Below are 15,495 nucleotides of genomic sequence, written 5' to 3'. Positions count from 1 at the left end.
CAAGTGCAACCTTCATTTGAATTCGCATTCTAAATATCCACAACATATATGATGAAACAAATGATAGATCATGCACTCAGAACTCCACACACAGTAAATTGTGATATACTCAAACTCTTCAACAAGAGTCTCCAATACAAATAATACTTGCTGATAATCACAAAATCTTCACACAGATACAATACCAAAAATCTCTATCAAAAGATCAACTAAGGAAATATGATAACCACGAAATTGTTCGAACTCAAAAATACATCACATGCTGAGCTTAATACACAACAAAATCATTTAGACACTAGACCTTCACCATGGACACATAGAGCACCGGTCTTATCACATCCCCAATATGTAACATAAGGAAGACCTTTAAAAAATACTCGTCAATAATCATGTACGAGTAAAAGGTCGAGGAATGCAACTGATAATAGCCTTTTCATTTTTGAACGTATGACTATTCAAATCCATAGAGTGGAACTCTTCGCCTTCAATATGAAGGACTCTACAATCACTTAACTCCATACACACTGAAGTCACTTAATATACACACGAGATTTTCAACAACTTCAATGCACTCTTCCGCTTCAAATGGGCAATGCCGATAGTAAATGATGAGTTACAATCTATGCATTGTTTCCATTATCTCTTGTTTGAAGTGACGATGGCTTGGGATTTTCATTTCATCAAATGGAAATCCACTATGGCTCTAGATTACTATTATATCCTCAATCACAACAAGAAGACACACCAAGGAAAACATTGTCAGCTTAATCATATTATCAAGGAAGGGAGACAATTGCTCTAAGCAACGGATCTAATCCATTCACAAATCATACAAGTTCTAATAATTACAGATCATACAAGTTCTAATAATTACAGTTTTAAACAAGTAATATCTAGTTTAGAGGATGAAATTAAGTCAGGAGCAAATCTATATACTTCAAAAATTCCTATATCTCCCAAATGCACCATTGGCTCTTCTCTCCATGCATGAGATGCTAGCTTAAATTTGGCTCTGATACGATGTTAATGTCTCTACCAGGAATTGAAATAAGCAGCAAAACATAATAGAATAATGAACAATGAGGCACAATTTATCCTAGGAAAACCCTCCACCTGAGGTGGAAAACCCAGTCACACCAAGAAAAGTCTCTTTGTTGAATAATAATCTAAGTACAATGCTTATTAAAACTAACTCAATATTGTGAATTTTATATGAGGTAACTCTGATATCATACTGATCTGAATCTGCAAATTGTATAGATCTGGTAAAGCATGAAGATCCTTAAGTCGATTGGCCTGCTAAATACTTTAATAAATTGATAGACGCCTTCCTTGGGAGCATTTAATAATGTTTTATTGCATAGTTATAGTTAGTGTAATTACTAACTAATTGCAAATCCTTAGAGACGCCGATCTTGGCAAAATACTTATTAGTTTATATATAGGGCCAACATGAAAAGTGTCATGTCCTTAGAAGGTAAGAATGTGGATAAAGGACACACATCAAATACAAGTCTACTCCTTTAGCATTTATTGCCTTATTCGATTTATAACAGAGATAAATATTTTATTTGCAGAACTAATTATCATAGCAAGAACACTTAATATACGGTCCGGTATATTTAAAGACCATCTTCAGCAAGAGTAAAGGCATTATATCTGTATTGGTTGATAAGAATTTGCAGAAAACTTACATGGTATCAAAGCTTTGGTAGTCGAACCTAGGCTCTGCAAATTGACAATTAGATTTAAAATATCTAGCAACATCCTTCTACCTTCAATAGCTAGTGCAATTAGACTCGAAGACAAGTTTGATGGAAAAGAACACTTCATTGCTTGGAAATTCAGAATTATGATGACTCTTGAAGACAATGATATAATGCAGTTTGTTGATAAGGAATTCAAGCAACCTGATGCTGATCCTCATAAAACTATCTGGATTAAAGGAAACAGGAAAGCTATGCAAATCATATTAGATGGAGTTAAAAATGAAATAGTACCAATGCTAATGAAACATCAGAAAACATTTAATATGATGAGTGCATTATTAAATGCATATGAGGTTAACAATGCAACTAGAACCCTTGCACTAAAAAGGCAACTAAATCATATAAAGATAAGGAAGGGAGAATCTATGAATTCATATTTCCTAAGGATGGATAGTCTAAGAGATGAACTTGCAAGTATAGGGACCATAATTGAAGACAAAGAGCTAACACCTATGGCTATAGATGTGTTATTGGATTCATGGGAAACATTCTTACAAGGAGTAAGTGCGAGAGACAAACTTCCAAAATTCAATAAACTTAAAGGAGATTGCCTTCAAGAAGAATCTAGGCGACTCAAGAAAGAAGGGAAATTAAAAATTGAAGATGAAGAACTTCATGTCCTCAACACAAATTCCTGTAAAGTTAAGAACCAACACTTCAAGAAGAAGAAGGGTAATCAAAGAAATGACAAACTTAAGAGAGATTTATCCAAAATAAAATGCTTCAAATGCGAAAAATTTGGACACTATAAATCTTATTGCCTTGAGAGTACAAAGCAGCAAGTAAACTGTACAAATGTTACTAGGAAAGGGGAAAACTATGATCATGAGAAATGTGTATTGTATTTAGCGCTATTGAATGAAGTATCAAGCAAAGCATGGGCAATTGATAGTAGATCATCTCGACACATTACAAGATACAAAGAAGTACTAGACTCAATATCAGAAGAAGTTAATGACAAAGTTACCATAGGTGATAATTCCACTCATTCTGTCAAAGGAATTGGGAACTGCACTTTGAAACTGAAGTCAGGCATTTCTCTTCATCTCAAAAGAGTACTCTATGTACCAGGAATCAAGAGGAATCTAATTTCTGTTACAACACTTGAAGATGATGGACATAAGGTTGTATTCATGGATGGTAAAGTAATGACCTGGTCTAAGAACTCTTCATTTAAGAAATCAAAGTTGATTGGTCAAAGAAAGGGATACTTGTATGAATTAAATATAGAACCGATTCAAGCCTTAGTTCATGAAGCTGCTGAGATAAACGAAATGTCGCTAGAAGGTTAGGACATCTAAACTTCAGAGCCTTATCGACTATAGAAAAGATGGTTACTGGTTTACCTAAGTTGAATAAAGATTATTTGAGTATATGCAAAGGATGCGCTCTAGGTAGGAACGCCAAAAGTCCATTTCAAGATAGCACTAGAAAAACTAACAATGTTTTAGAATTAGTCCACTCGGATTTATGTGCACCTATGTCTATTCCTTCTTTTGGAGGATCTTGGTACTAAATACTTTTTATAGACGATTTCTCTAGGAAAACATGGATTTACTTCATAAAATGTAAAGAATCAAAAGAAATCCTTAAGAGATTTAAAGAATTCAAATCCTTAACTAAAAACCTATCAGGACACAAAATTAAAACTCTTAGGATTGATAATGGAGGGGAATATACTTAAGATTTGTTTAAAGACTTTTGTAAAGAAGTAGGAATTAAGAGGGAGTATAATATTCCTTATAACCCACAACAAAACGGGGTAGTAGAAAGGAAGAATAGAATAATTATAGAAGCAGCAAGAGCTATGATATTTGATCAAAATTTAGAATATTATCTTTGGGCAGAAGCCTCATGTACTGTTGTCTATATTCAAAACATAAGTCCTAACTCCCACCTTAGAGAGAAGACTTCTGAAGAAGTCTTTTCTAAGGGTAAACCAAATATAAGTCATCTTTGGATATTTGGGTGCCTAGTATACATACATGTTCCACTAGAAAAAGAGAACTGAGTTAGAACCCTCCGAGAGGAAAGGTATTTTTGTTGGGTACAGTGAAACATCTAAAGCATATAGAGATTACATACCTAGTCAGAAAAACATTGAACTTAGTAGTGATGTAATTTTTGAAGAAGATTTAGCATTCAAAAGAGCCCTAAGTTCTGAAGATCCTACACATATACCTAGTTCTGAAGAAAATCATGAATCTGAGTTTCAGAGGGAGAACATTGAAGAAATTGAAGGTGAAATTCAAAATCTTAATCTTGAGGAAACTCAAAATCCTAAGAAAAGACCACTTTGGGCTATTAAGACTGTAGAGGAAGCACAAGACTTTGCTGCACCATCTGGAACCTTTAGAGAAAGCAAAAGACCCAAAAGATTTTCTTGCTATGCAACAAACATGAGTGATTTATCTAAATCAGAACCAACCAATGTTTCAGATGCTATTAAACATATAGCTTGAAAGGATGCTATGATGGAAGAATACCAATCCATTATTAAGAATGATGTTTGGGAAATTGTTCCAAGGCTCGAGGGAAAATTTGTTGTTTCTTCTAAGTGGATGTTTAAAATCAAGCATGCTGCTGATAGTAGCATTGAAAAATATAAAGCTAGAGTTGTAGCCAGAGGATTCTCTCAGAAGGAGAGAATTGATTATGAAGAAACCTTTGCTCCAGTTGCTAGATACACCTTTGTAAGAGCAGTCCTTACAGCATAGAAGGGATGGAAAGTACATCAGATGGATGTGAAAACAACATTTCTGAATGGAAAGATTTCAGAAGAAGTATATTTGGAACAACCTAATGGATTTGAAACTCATAGTCCTAAAATCTTTGTTTGCAGACTCAAGAAAGCTCTCTATGGGCTTAAATAGGCTCCCAAGGCATGGTATGGAAGAATCGATACATATCTCACCAGTTTAAGATTCTCTAAGAATGAAGCTGATCCAAATCTCTATTATAAAAGGGATAAAGATGATATGATAATTTTGATACTATATGTTGATGATTTACTAATAACAGGTGATGATCATCTTATAGATCAATGCAAGAAAGATCTAATCAAAGAATTTGATATGAAAGATTTAGGACACCTTCATTACTTATTAGGATTGGAAGTGTGTCAGAACTCTGACAGCGTCATACTTAATCAAGGAAATTATACATAAGACATCTTGAAGAGATTTGGAATGTGGAATTGCAAGCCTATGTCTTCTCTAATGGAGACTAATCTACACAAACTTAAGGAAACAACAACGGAATCACCCTCCATAGATTCTACTCTTTACAAATAGATGATTGGGCCTCTTATGTACTTGGTAAATACAGGACTTGATATTTGCTATGTTGTTAATGCTTTAAGTCAGTTTATGTGTGAACCAAAGGAGATTCACCTAGTTCGAGTCAAACATATTATGAGATACTTACAAGGCACTCTTAACCTTGGGCTTAAGTATGGGAAAGTTGAGTTGGATTTACGTGGGTTTACAAACTCAGATTGGGCTAGAAGTGTTACTGATAGGAAAAGCACTTCAGGACGCTGTTTCATTTTAGGCTTAGTGATGATATCATAGATATGCAAAAAACAAGCATCAGTAGCACAGAGTTCCACAGAAGCAACAACAATGGCCTCTTGGGATGCAGTTTGGCTAGGAAAGTTACTTGTGGGATTATTTGGTCAACCCAGGAATCCCACTATTATTCACTGTGATAATCAGAGTTCCATCAAGCTTTTTGTGAATCCATTTTTTCATGATAGGTTCAAGCATATTGAAATTCCTTACCATTATGTAAGAGATATGATAGATAGGAAAACTGTCAAGTTAGAATACATTTGCACTGCAGATCAAACAACAAATATTCTTACCAAACCTCTCTCTCGAGTGAAGATAGATCACTTTAGAAAAAGATTTGGTATGGTTGAATTATGATACATTTGTATTCTTAAATTATTAATGAAATAATTTTTTTTAAAAATTATTATTGTCAGGCTATTGACTGTTATGGGCTTCACCATTTGTATTCATTATCTAAGAGGTGACGATCTCTGAGATAATGAACACTTATATAAAAGACATTATTGGAGATGACGATCTCTAAAATAATTTGCTAAACAGTACAGAACTACTGTTAGATCTGGATGAGTTCAAGATCACATTATGATGTAGACATTTCTATGCTTATGAGTCACAACTTGGATAAAGAAAGAATTTAATCATTCTCCAAATTTTATCTTGTGTATTGGTAGATCTTGATTCAGGATCATATTGTGATATAGGCTTGTCAGTACCTATGAGTCACAACTTGGATGAAGGAAGAATTTAATCACTCTTCGGATTTTATCCTGTATATTGCATTCCATGCAATACTGTTATCACAAGTACAAGTGATAAGTCATATCACAGGTATAGTAATATGACATAGTATCATGTATTCAATGATACCACATGCTTAGAAGATTCAAATAGATATAGAGTATCAATCTATGCTTATTCATCTTAATTGATGGTGCTAGATATGTTATCTCTTAGTATGATTATCAAGTTAAGAAGGAGTGTTAATTTTATGAGGCAACTCTGATATCATACTGATCTAAATCTGTAGATCGTACAGATCTGGTAAAGCATGAAGATCCTCAAGCGGATTGGCCTCTTAAATACATTAAGTTATTAACCTGATTGGCGCCTTTCTTGGGAGCATTTAATAATGTTTTATTGCATAGTTATAGTTAGTGTAATTACTAACTAATTGCAAATCCTTAGAGATGCCGATCTTGGCAAAATACTTATTAGTTTATATATAGGGCCGACTTGGAAAGGGTCATGTCCTTTCTAAGGCCATGCCTCTTGGGTGTTATATGCATAAGAGGTAAGAATGTGGATAAAGGACACACATCAAATACAAGTCTTCTTCTTTAGCATTTATTGCCTTATTCAATTTATAATAGAGATAAATATTTTATTTGTAGAACTATTTATCATAGCAAGAACACTTAATATACGGTCTGGTATATTTAAAGACCATCTTCAACAAGAGTAAAGACATTATATCAGTATTGGTTGATAAGAATTTGCAAAAAACTTATAAATATAGAGTGCTCTACTCAACACTTGAGCCAAAAAGAATACAAAATAAATGGAAAATGGTAGATATATGATATACATATAGTAACGTGGAAGAACTTGATGGTTCCATGCGGAAGGCTGTTGAGAGTGCTTTGCTCAACACTTAGCCAAAAGAATACAGAAAAAATAGAAAACAATAGATTCATAATATGCATATAGTAACATCCAAGAACTTGATTATTCCATGCAGAAGGCTCTTGAGAGTGCTCTGCTCAACACTGTTGTGAGGTTTCACACCATCGCCCCAAAATATTTGGGGACCCCCTTTTTCGGGCAGGCCTTGGCAATTTTCGCAGGTGTTGTATTTTTTTCGGTTGCCTTAGCAAAATTTTGGAGCTGTCCAGAGGTTTTTGGATTCACAATTTTACACCTTGGATGCCTTCGGGCTAGGAGGGATTCGGTTTATTTTCACCCAATGCACAACTTGATTTTTCGGAACATGCAATTTTATCCTTAGGCCAAACAACAGCAGCATTTTTTTAACGATTAAACGATATCTGGCAAGATAAAATTGCAAATTTTTGGACTTAGATTTTTTCTTTTGAAAATTTGAAATAATTGTATAAGCTTGAGCATTTTCAAAATGAATTTGTTAGATTTATTCATTTTGGAAAATCTTGAAATTTTTCGGTGAAAAGAAATTTTGATAGTGAAATTGGATTTAGATTTTGAATTTCAAGTGCTAGGAAAAAGATTAATTTTGTTAAAATTTGAAATTGTATTCCAATATTGAAATTAGATTAAATTGCAAAATCTCATTAATTTGGTTGAAATTTTGCTTAGGGGATTTTAGAAATATTAAAGGAAATTGGTAATTTGGAATTGCAAATTGATTTTGGCTTTGCTAGATTTGATTTTAAAGATATTTTAATTACCAAAGCATTGTTATATGAAATTTTGACATCTCCTAGGCTTACCCTGTTTCTATTTTGCAAATTCGGATCAAACTGGCAATTAAATGGGCCAAATTCACTATAGGGCTAAGTAATTTTAATGTTGCATTTAAGTTTGGGCCATTACCTTGTTTCTATTTTGCAAATTCGGATCAAACTGGCAATGAAATGGGCCAAATTCACTATGGGGCTAAGTAATTTTAATGTTGCATTTAAATTTGGGCCATAAATTGAGGGACTAACTTTTAGTTTCCCTCCAGGTAGGTCGGTCCACTCTGGAGGCAATAAGTTTGGTATAAGAGGGGCTTCCCCTCCTCTTATTTCCTAATTCCTTTTTTCCTCCTCCTCCTTGGATATGTGAATTTCTTCTTTAAGTTGGGTGAATTTCTAGCTAAGGTGATTTTTGGGGATCTGATTTTGCATCTTGGCAGCGATTACTTCTTCCTTGGATGGGTGATTTCTGCCCTAGGGCAATTTGGAGGAGCAGATCCGATTTTTCCTTGGTTGGGTGATTTCTGCTGTAGGTCGAATTTGTGGTGAAGAGGCCTGATTTTTGTGAGATTGGCAAAAATTTTGAAGTCTGATTTTTTCCTTCTTTGGCAGCGATTTCTTCTTCCAGCTATGGCGATTTTGTTTGGTGAAGAGGCAAAGCGATTTAAGGTCTGATTTTTTGCATTTGAAGGTGAGTTTGGGAAGTCGAAATTCTGATTTAGGGCAGATTTTGCAAGCAATTCATTGGCTAGGGCATCATATTTTGTGGAGGGACTGAATTTTCGGAGATCAGATCTGAACTTGAAGAGGCCCGATTGATGGTAGAAGGCAGATTTAAGGTAAGATTCTCATTCATTTTCAGAGGTGAAGATTGGTTTTAAAGGTGGACTTTATTCCTTGTTCTTGCTTAGTTCATCTCCCTTATCTTCTTCTTGCACTATTCATCTACCCCTTCATCATCTCCATTGATAGGTTGAAGTTGGGAGATAAAGTGTAGATTTCATGATTAGACACTTGGAGAGGCAAAAATAAGCTAGACCACCCTAGGATTGAAGTTGGGAGATATAAGTGGAGTCCATCCTAGGGTAATGAAGAGGCAGGAATAAGTGGTAGTCCCAGCCCTAGGATTGAGGTATGGAGATTGATAAGTGTAGAGATAGGATTTGGAGAGGCAGAAATAAACTAAATTCTGTTGATAGAAAGAAATTTGGAGATTGATAACTGTAGTCCATATCATTTAGAATGAAGGGGAATAAATAAGTGTTTAGGATGGTGGATGTTAGTACAAACAAGAACCCAAAGGGGAACTAATACCCAAAAAGAAAAGGAAGACATGATGCCTAAGACCACCTTCTTCATGAAAGGAGGTGAATAAGTGATACCAATATCAGCACGGTGAACATGGTATAGTTGAAGGAAGCATAATCTCCCATGGCGAAGAAGATCTACAAGAGCAAAATTGTACACGTAGTGGCTTTCCTTCCTACCTTGCCTTGTCCGGAATTGGTAATGGAATGTGCATCTCGGTTTGATATTGTGACCAAGTCTATCATTTTTTATGAAGGGAAGAGAGTTTTGGCTAACATCAGTGGACAAGTGGTCAAAGAAGTATTCAATATTTCCTAGCATGGAGGCATGACGGTGGTAATGATGGATCAAACAACCAAGTTCTTTCAAGGTAACCAGGAGGCTTGCTTCATTCATATAAAGCAGAATTGGTTACACGAAGGCAAGAAGGGAGTCACCAAGTCGTCAAAGCTCACTAGATCAGATTTCAAATCAAAGTATGGTGATCTTATTGTGCTTCTTAGCGGAATCATGGGCATGGCTCAAGGTATGCAATTCGAGAATTGGATGTACTATTTTATTGATGAAATTGAAAATGGAAAGAGAAAATTTGATTGGGCTAGAATTATAAGTGAAAATTTAGAGTTGCAACTTAGGACAATGCAAAATCAAAAACAAATCTCTATGAGGCCCTACCTCTTTTATTTCATTTAGAGGCAGTGAAAATTGAAAAGTGAATCTCAAGGAAGAGTGAATTTGAAGGAAGAGCAAATTTTGAGGAAGTGATTTGAAAATATTTGAGGCTAAGCAATGCTTGGCTATTCATGCAAACCAAATTCAAATAGGAAGGTTAGAAAAGACTAGGAAGGTTATGGAAGGCAAGGATAATGAAGGAGGTTCACGTCTGGGCAAGCCACTGAGGCCAAGGCAAGATTACCCCAAGTGCATGGAGACCTCACCCTTTCAAGGTCAGGACATCAGGTACAAGTAAGTTCAAGTGGTGATGAGAAAGTTTCTAAGGATGAGCTCAAGCATCCAAGGCTTCACCTCATCTCAAAGATTAAATACATTTATAAGATAAGGTTGATGAGGTGGCAATTTCTTGTGCATGTAATCAAATCATGCCAAGTTCCTATGTTCTCATTGGTTGACAAATTATTGTAATTTTCTCATTGGCCCACAAAGTTGGTGGCCTCATGTAATTGGTTGAATGATGGTAACCCTAATTAGGGTTTTTAAGGTTTAATCTTGGCCCTTGATTTTGCCTCTTAATCTTGGCCACTCATCATAATTTTGAGCCTCTATATAAGGCCATTTTGTTCTCATTTGTAAAGGAGAGTTATGTTGGAGAATTGTTGCCAAAATACTATCAAAATTGTTCTTTATTCATTGTTGTGGCTTGCATGGTGGATATACATGATCATTTTGGTGTACTTGCATGTTTCTTCTCATCTCTCAAATTAAAGTAGGATTTCATTTCATGTTGTTAGAGTAGAAGTAGATGGCTAGTTGTATGATGATGTCAGTGAATGTTTGATAGGGATCTATATACTAGGCCACTAGCATCCTAGCGGCTTGTTAGGAAGCCTTGTGTGGTAATCTAGTGTGATCGCTCCCAAGTTCTACTTGTATTTCATCTTGTTTGTTGTACTTCAAGTTGGGTTGGAAGATAGGTGGTAGTGTGAAAATCCCAAGAGTATCCCTTAGAATCATTGCACCAATGGAGGTGGATCCCTGTCCATTTGCTAATTTCTTCATTCATAGGAGTAGTAGTAGAGCAATAAGCAATTAGTGGTAGGAGTAGTTGAAAGCGAAAGTGATCAAGGAGAGAAAAGAACAAGTCAAGCAAAGTGAAGTATCACCAAGTTATCTTTGAATGAATAACGTAAGCCCGCCTGCGTGATTAACCAGCAAATCACATTAATATAATTGAGTTAGTATCCACAATTGTAAGGAACCTTGGAGTTTTTCTCATGTTCTTCATGAGTATTTACTTTTCAAGAGAAGGTTGAGTGTTTGATATTCCATATCAAGTATTCAATTGCTATATGTTATGTAGTGGTACAAAACTGACATCAACAAACACTTGAGCCAAAAAGAATACAGAATAAAAGGCAAATGGCAGATTTACAATATGCATGTAGTAACATCCAAGAACTTGATGGTTCCATGGGGAAGGGTCTCAAGAGTGCTCTGCTCAACACTTGAGCCAAAAAGAGTACAGAATAAACATCAAACGGCAGATATATAATATGTTACTACAGATACATAATATGTCAATAGTAACATCCAAGAACTTGATGATTCCATGTGGAAGGCTCTCCATCTTCCCAAACAGAAGACTCTTCCTATTCACAATGGAGTGACTCTTTACATCTTCATGCGAGGTCTTTACATATACCAAGCGGAGGTCTCTTCATAGTAATAAAAATCATACTCAAATGCTGCACTTAAGCTGGAGAATACAGAGGGCAAATACAACAATAAAGTAGAAGCTGAACATCACAAGTAAATAAAATATCACCTGCACCTACAATCTTCAACAGAACCTTGTTATTGTCTACAATAAATGAGAATCCTACAATCGTGAATGATGGTTATAATTTTTTAGAAGTCTAATTAAGTTGTTGAAACTTGATGACCGCAAACCCTTAAGTTTATTGTGGGGCTTGTATTGTTACTGTATTTCTAATTTCTGATTGAAACCTGTGAAGGAATAAAAATTATTGAGAATGTGACAAGTGAACTTTATTAAAGTGCAAACCGATTGGTAACAGCCTTACCATCATCTTCACTATTGGCTGCAGATAACTTTAAGCTAAGTTTTATTGACCCATCCTCACCATCTAACCTGAGTGAACATATCAACATCAAAATCTAATAGATGTAGTCCAATGTAGAGATTTAGCTCGTAAGGATTTAGCTTCTTGCAGATAGATGAAGCTACATGGTTTACATATTAAGAGTGAGATTAAGACTTTGGACTATTATCCAACAGATTTATACATACACTGTGCTAGAATAGCAGAAAATGTAAATTAATGCTAAACAAAGAATGACACCGTCACCTTGTTAAATTGTGCACATAACCAATGTCATTTTCAGACTTCAAAAAATTCTTTTCCTGCAATTTTATTCACTGACTCATATTTCATGTTAATAGAATGAGATAATTAATTGTATCCCTATCGGATACTTAACAAAAGGGAAACATTTGCCAATATTGTAGACAATATATTAATACTCCACAAACATTGGGGTGAGAATCATCTCTGATAAACATCCTTGAAGCCTATCATCAGGGTTCAGTGTTTATTAATAACTTACATTAGCTGATAGAAACTCTAAAATATGAAAGAAGCTTTTAGCATCAGAGGGAATAATGGACTCAATAAAGTTATAAACACATAATTTTAGATTTGAAAGCTTTTCAAAAAATCATGTAGTATATATTTAGCTGCCACGTTATGACTGCAGCATTCTCTGCCGATTCATAATACAACGAGAAGGATCTTTCTGCATTTCAACTTTTGTATGTAGCAAATTTCATTTTTAAGTTTTCAAAAATATATTTCTGGTCATATTTTATCGATTGATTCACTGCTCATGTTAAAATGATGAAAGAATTAATCAGGCCAAACATTTAACAAGTGGTACATATGCCAATTTTCTATCATTCACAAATATCTTTGTATTTGATTGTCAACAATTTTATAATTTTCACCAATAAATAATGGGGTGAGAGTCATCTCTGAAAAACATCGTGAAATTTATCATCATGGTTCAGTGCTTAAATATGCCATATGGGCAGAAAGAAGCTCTAAAATATGCAACACCGCAAGTGTACCCACTTATGAAGCCAAGACAACAAAAATGAATTGTGACAATAATGTGTAGGGTAGCCACATACGTATTAGGCAATGACGGTAAACTAACTCAATTCCAAAAAATTAGCAATTGATTTAATGTATTTCTTAGCAAGCAGTATTTACATCTTAGGCAAGACTTTGTAAGCATATGATCCATGTAGGGGACTGGTGAGATATGTTATTGTTCAGTAGAAGGTATTTTCCACACTAAGTCAAATTGTGATATTGCTATCAGGATTTAACTGTAGTTTTTCAGTCAAACTCATTCACCCATGTTTCATGAGTAGTGATTCACACGAATCCATCACTAATGAGAATAAATGGAACACTTAGCCCTCATTGGATCTAGGTGAAGCTCATAGAGGTGAAGCACCAGGACTTCCCTGGAGGTCACCCATCCCAGTACTACTCTAGCTTGAGCGAGCTTAACTATGGAGTTTCTATGTTATTGTTGTATACCTTCTCAACCCATGCTGACCTGTTGGATTAAGTGAAAGACTTTTATTTCCATTCTGAATTATTAGGTGCATCTGTTACTTAGAACATGATCACGAGTCCAGTACACTGAACTTAAATTTGGTGCAACTCTTGTCAGGTTAAGATGGCTGAAGATATGGTTTCCAGGGCTTCTGCTGCCGCTGCTATAGCTCATCCACTTCAAAATGGATCTCAAGTACAGTCAACTGTCAGCTTGCAATACCCGGGTGGACTATTTGACTCACCTGCAAGTAGTGTTGTGCAAGGAGATGAGGGACTTTACATGCATACGAGACAGTGCCCAGACACTCAGGGTTCATCCCTTACACAGGCTGTTTCTGGCATGAAACAACAGAACAACGAGACACAGCTGCATCCTGCTGGAACTAAAATGGGGCGTACTCCTTCAATGCAGAGGGTTGCAAGCTTGGAACATTTGCAAAAACGGATCTGTGGTGGAATGACTTGTGGATCAATGTCATGGGGTGGAAGTTGGGATGTTGAGGGCTCCCCCGTAATCGAAAATAGTGAACATTGATATGAACTCTTTGCAATGATCCCTTGATAGCCAATTCATGTTTCAATGTGGAATAATTTTACTTTCGTGTTGTTGATCTTAAAACTGAATATGATAAGACAGGCTCTGACTCTGGTGTTTGGTACAGACGTGATATATCCATTGGTGGCTTTAGATTTGCAAGATATAATCTCTTTGTGTCTTGCAAAATCATGCAAAAGTACTTATTAAATTGGTTTGTATTAATTGTATATTATCGTCAAAATATTGTGCATGTTTCTGATGATTGCACTCCTGTCATGATTAGCTCTTTACCATGTTCACAGTCCATATAATGATGGAACTGTTTCTTAATTTAAAATTTAATAAAATCAATAAAATATATGTAATGATTTGTCTTGTGTGCTATACAGTGATTTATGTCAGAAAAATGAAATATTTATGCAGTGAATTGAAGTGCAAAATTGTAAGAACATAAAAGTTCGTAATACTAGTCTGTTCATCTTATAATATTAGGAATTAAATTTTGGTTCTTTTAGGTGATATATAACAGATATTTGCATCATGATTTGGATTTTGGAAGGTGATATAAAATTGAATTTTGCCTAAAAATGAGTATTTGCAATTGTATGTTCTGTTTGTTATGATGTGCATTCCTTGCATGTTCACATCATGGGGATGGACTTCTAGTTCTGCGATCAAGTATGTTTAGGATAAAAGAGAAATCTTTGCAGAGTCTACTGAGTTCATCTGATGTCAATATCACACCCTCTTTTATTTTTAGTGTGTTTGGAACTGTAAATTATGTTTGTGTTACATTCTTAATGCAATTCAATATCACTTTTAATTTTTTTATCCATATTTATTAATTCATCGCTTGTGTTCAAATGGGGGAGGTAGATGATTCGGTTTAAGGCAAAAGGACAAATCTTTCCTACTGGTCAATTATTTGCATCTGTGTGGAAAGGACAAATCCTTCCTGGGCTCTTTTTAAGACGTTCTTATAAGATAATTATATTGATATTTAGAAATATTACAGAAATTATGAGAGACAACCGTGGCAAATCCACTAGGTGAACTGTAATTTGATTAAAGAGTAAATGATGCAAATAGTACAGATGATTAAGAGTAACTGAAGCTTCTACCCGATTATAGTGAGCAAACAAATGGTATGGGATATCAATGGTAGGTCCTTAAAATATGAGCATTACAAATTAAAACATTGCTGTAGAAAATTCTTTCTCGAGGACCAAGCTTTTGTTAGTGTATAAGACCAGAAGGAGAATTCAATATTGGGGCTTGGTGGTTAATGGTGGTTAACAGGCTACGATTCTCTACGTGTACACTTTTTCTTCTACTTTAAATTCCCTGTCATCTTAGTTGAATAAATAATCCAGTTTAGTCAACCAATTAACCTTTTACATATTCTTCCGCTACTTTGTTTAAAAATTAAAATTGAAATCAATCTTGTTCATGTTTCCAGTCTGTAAGGTTTAAAAAGACTATTCACAATCTCAATCTCATCCCTCATCTCATAATATATAAATTCTTATGATAGATAGATAGACC

General features: G+C 35.0%; 1 protein-coding gene across 1 annotated transcript in view; it reads left to right on the top strand.

The window, feature by feature from the left end:
- Nucleotides 1-14,334, top strand: part of LOC149572331 (light-inducible protein CPRF2-like) — a 109,438-nt gene extending 95,104 nt beyond the window's left edge. Inside the window, exon 6 of the mRNA XM_089813532.1 lies at nucleotides 13,528-14,334. Coding sequence (XP_089669658.1) covers nucleotides 13,528-13,947 — 420 coding nt within the window. The 3' untranslated portion in view covers nucleotides 13,948-14,334. The remainder of the gene's footprint in view (nucleotides 1-13,527) is intronic.
- Nucleotides 14,335-15,495: the final 1,161 nt, after the last annotated feature.

This window comes from Cupressus sempervirens, chromosome 2 (genome assembly GCF_028749045.1).
Source record: "Cupressus sempervirens isolate cs-2001-9-10 chromosome 2, ASM2874904v1, whole genome shotgun sequence".
Taxonomy (NCBI): Eukaryota; Viridiplantae; Streptophyta; class Pinopsida; order Cupressales; family Cupressaceae; genus Cupressus; species Cupressus sempervirens.
This window is presented reverse-complemented; position numbering and strand designations above follow the sequence as displayed.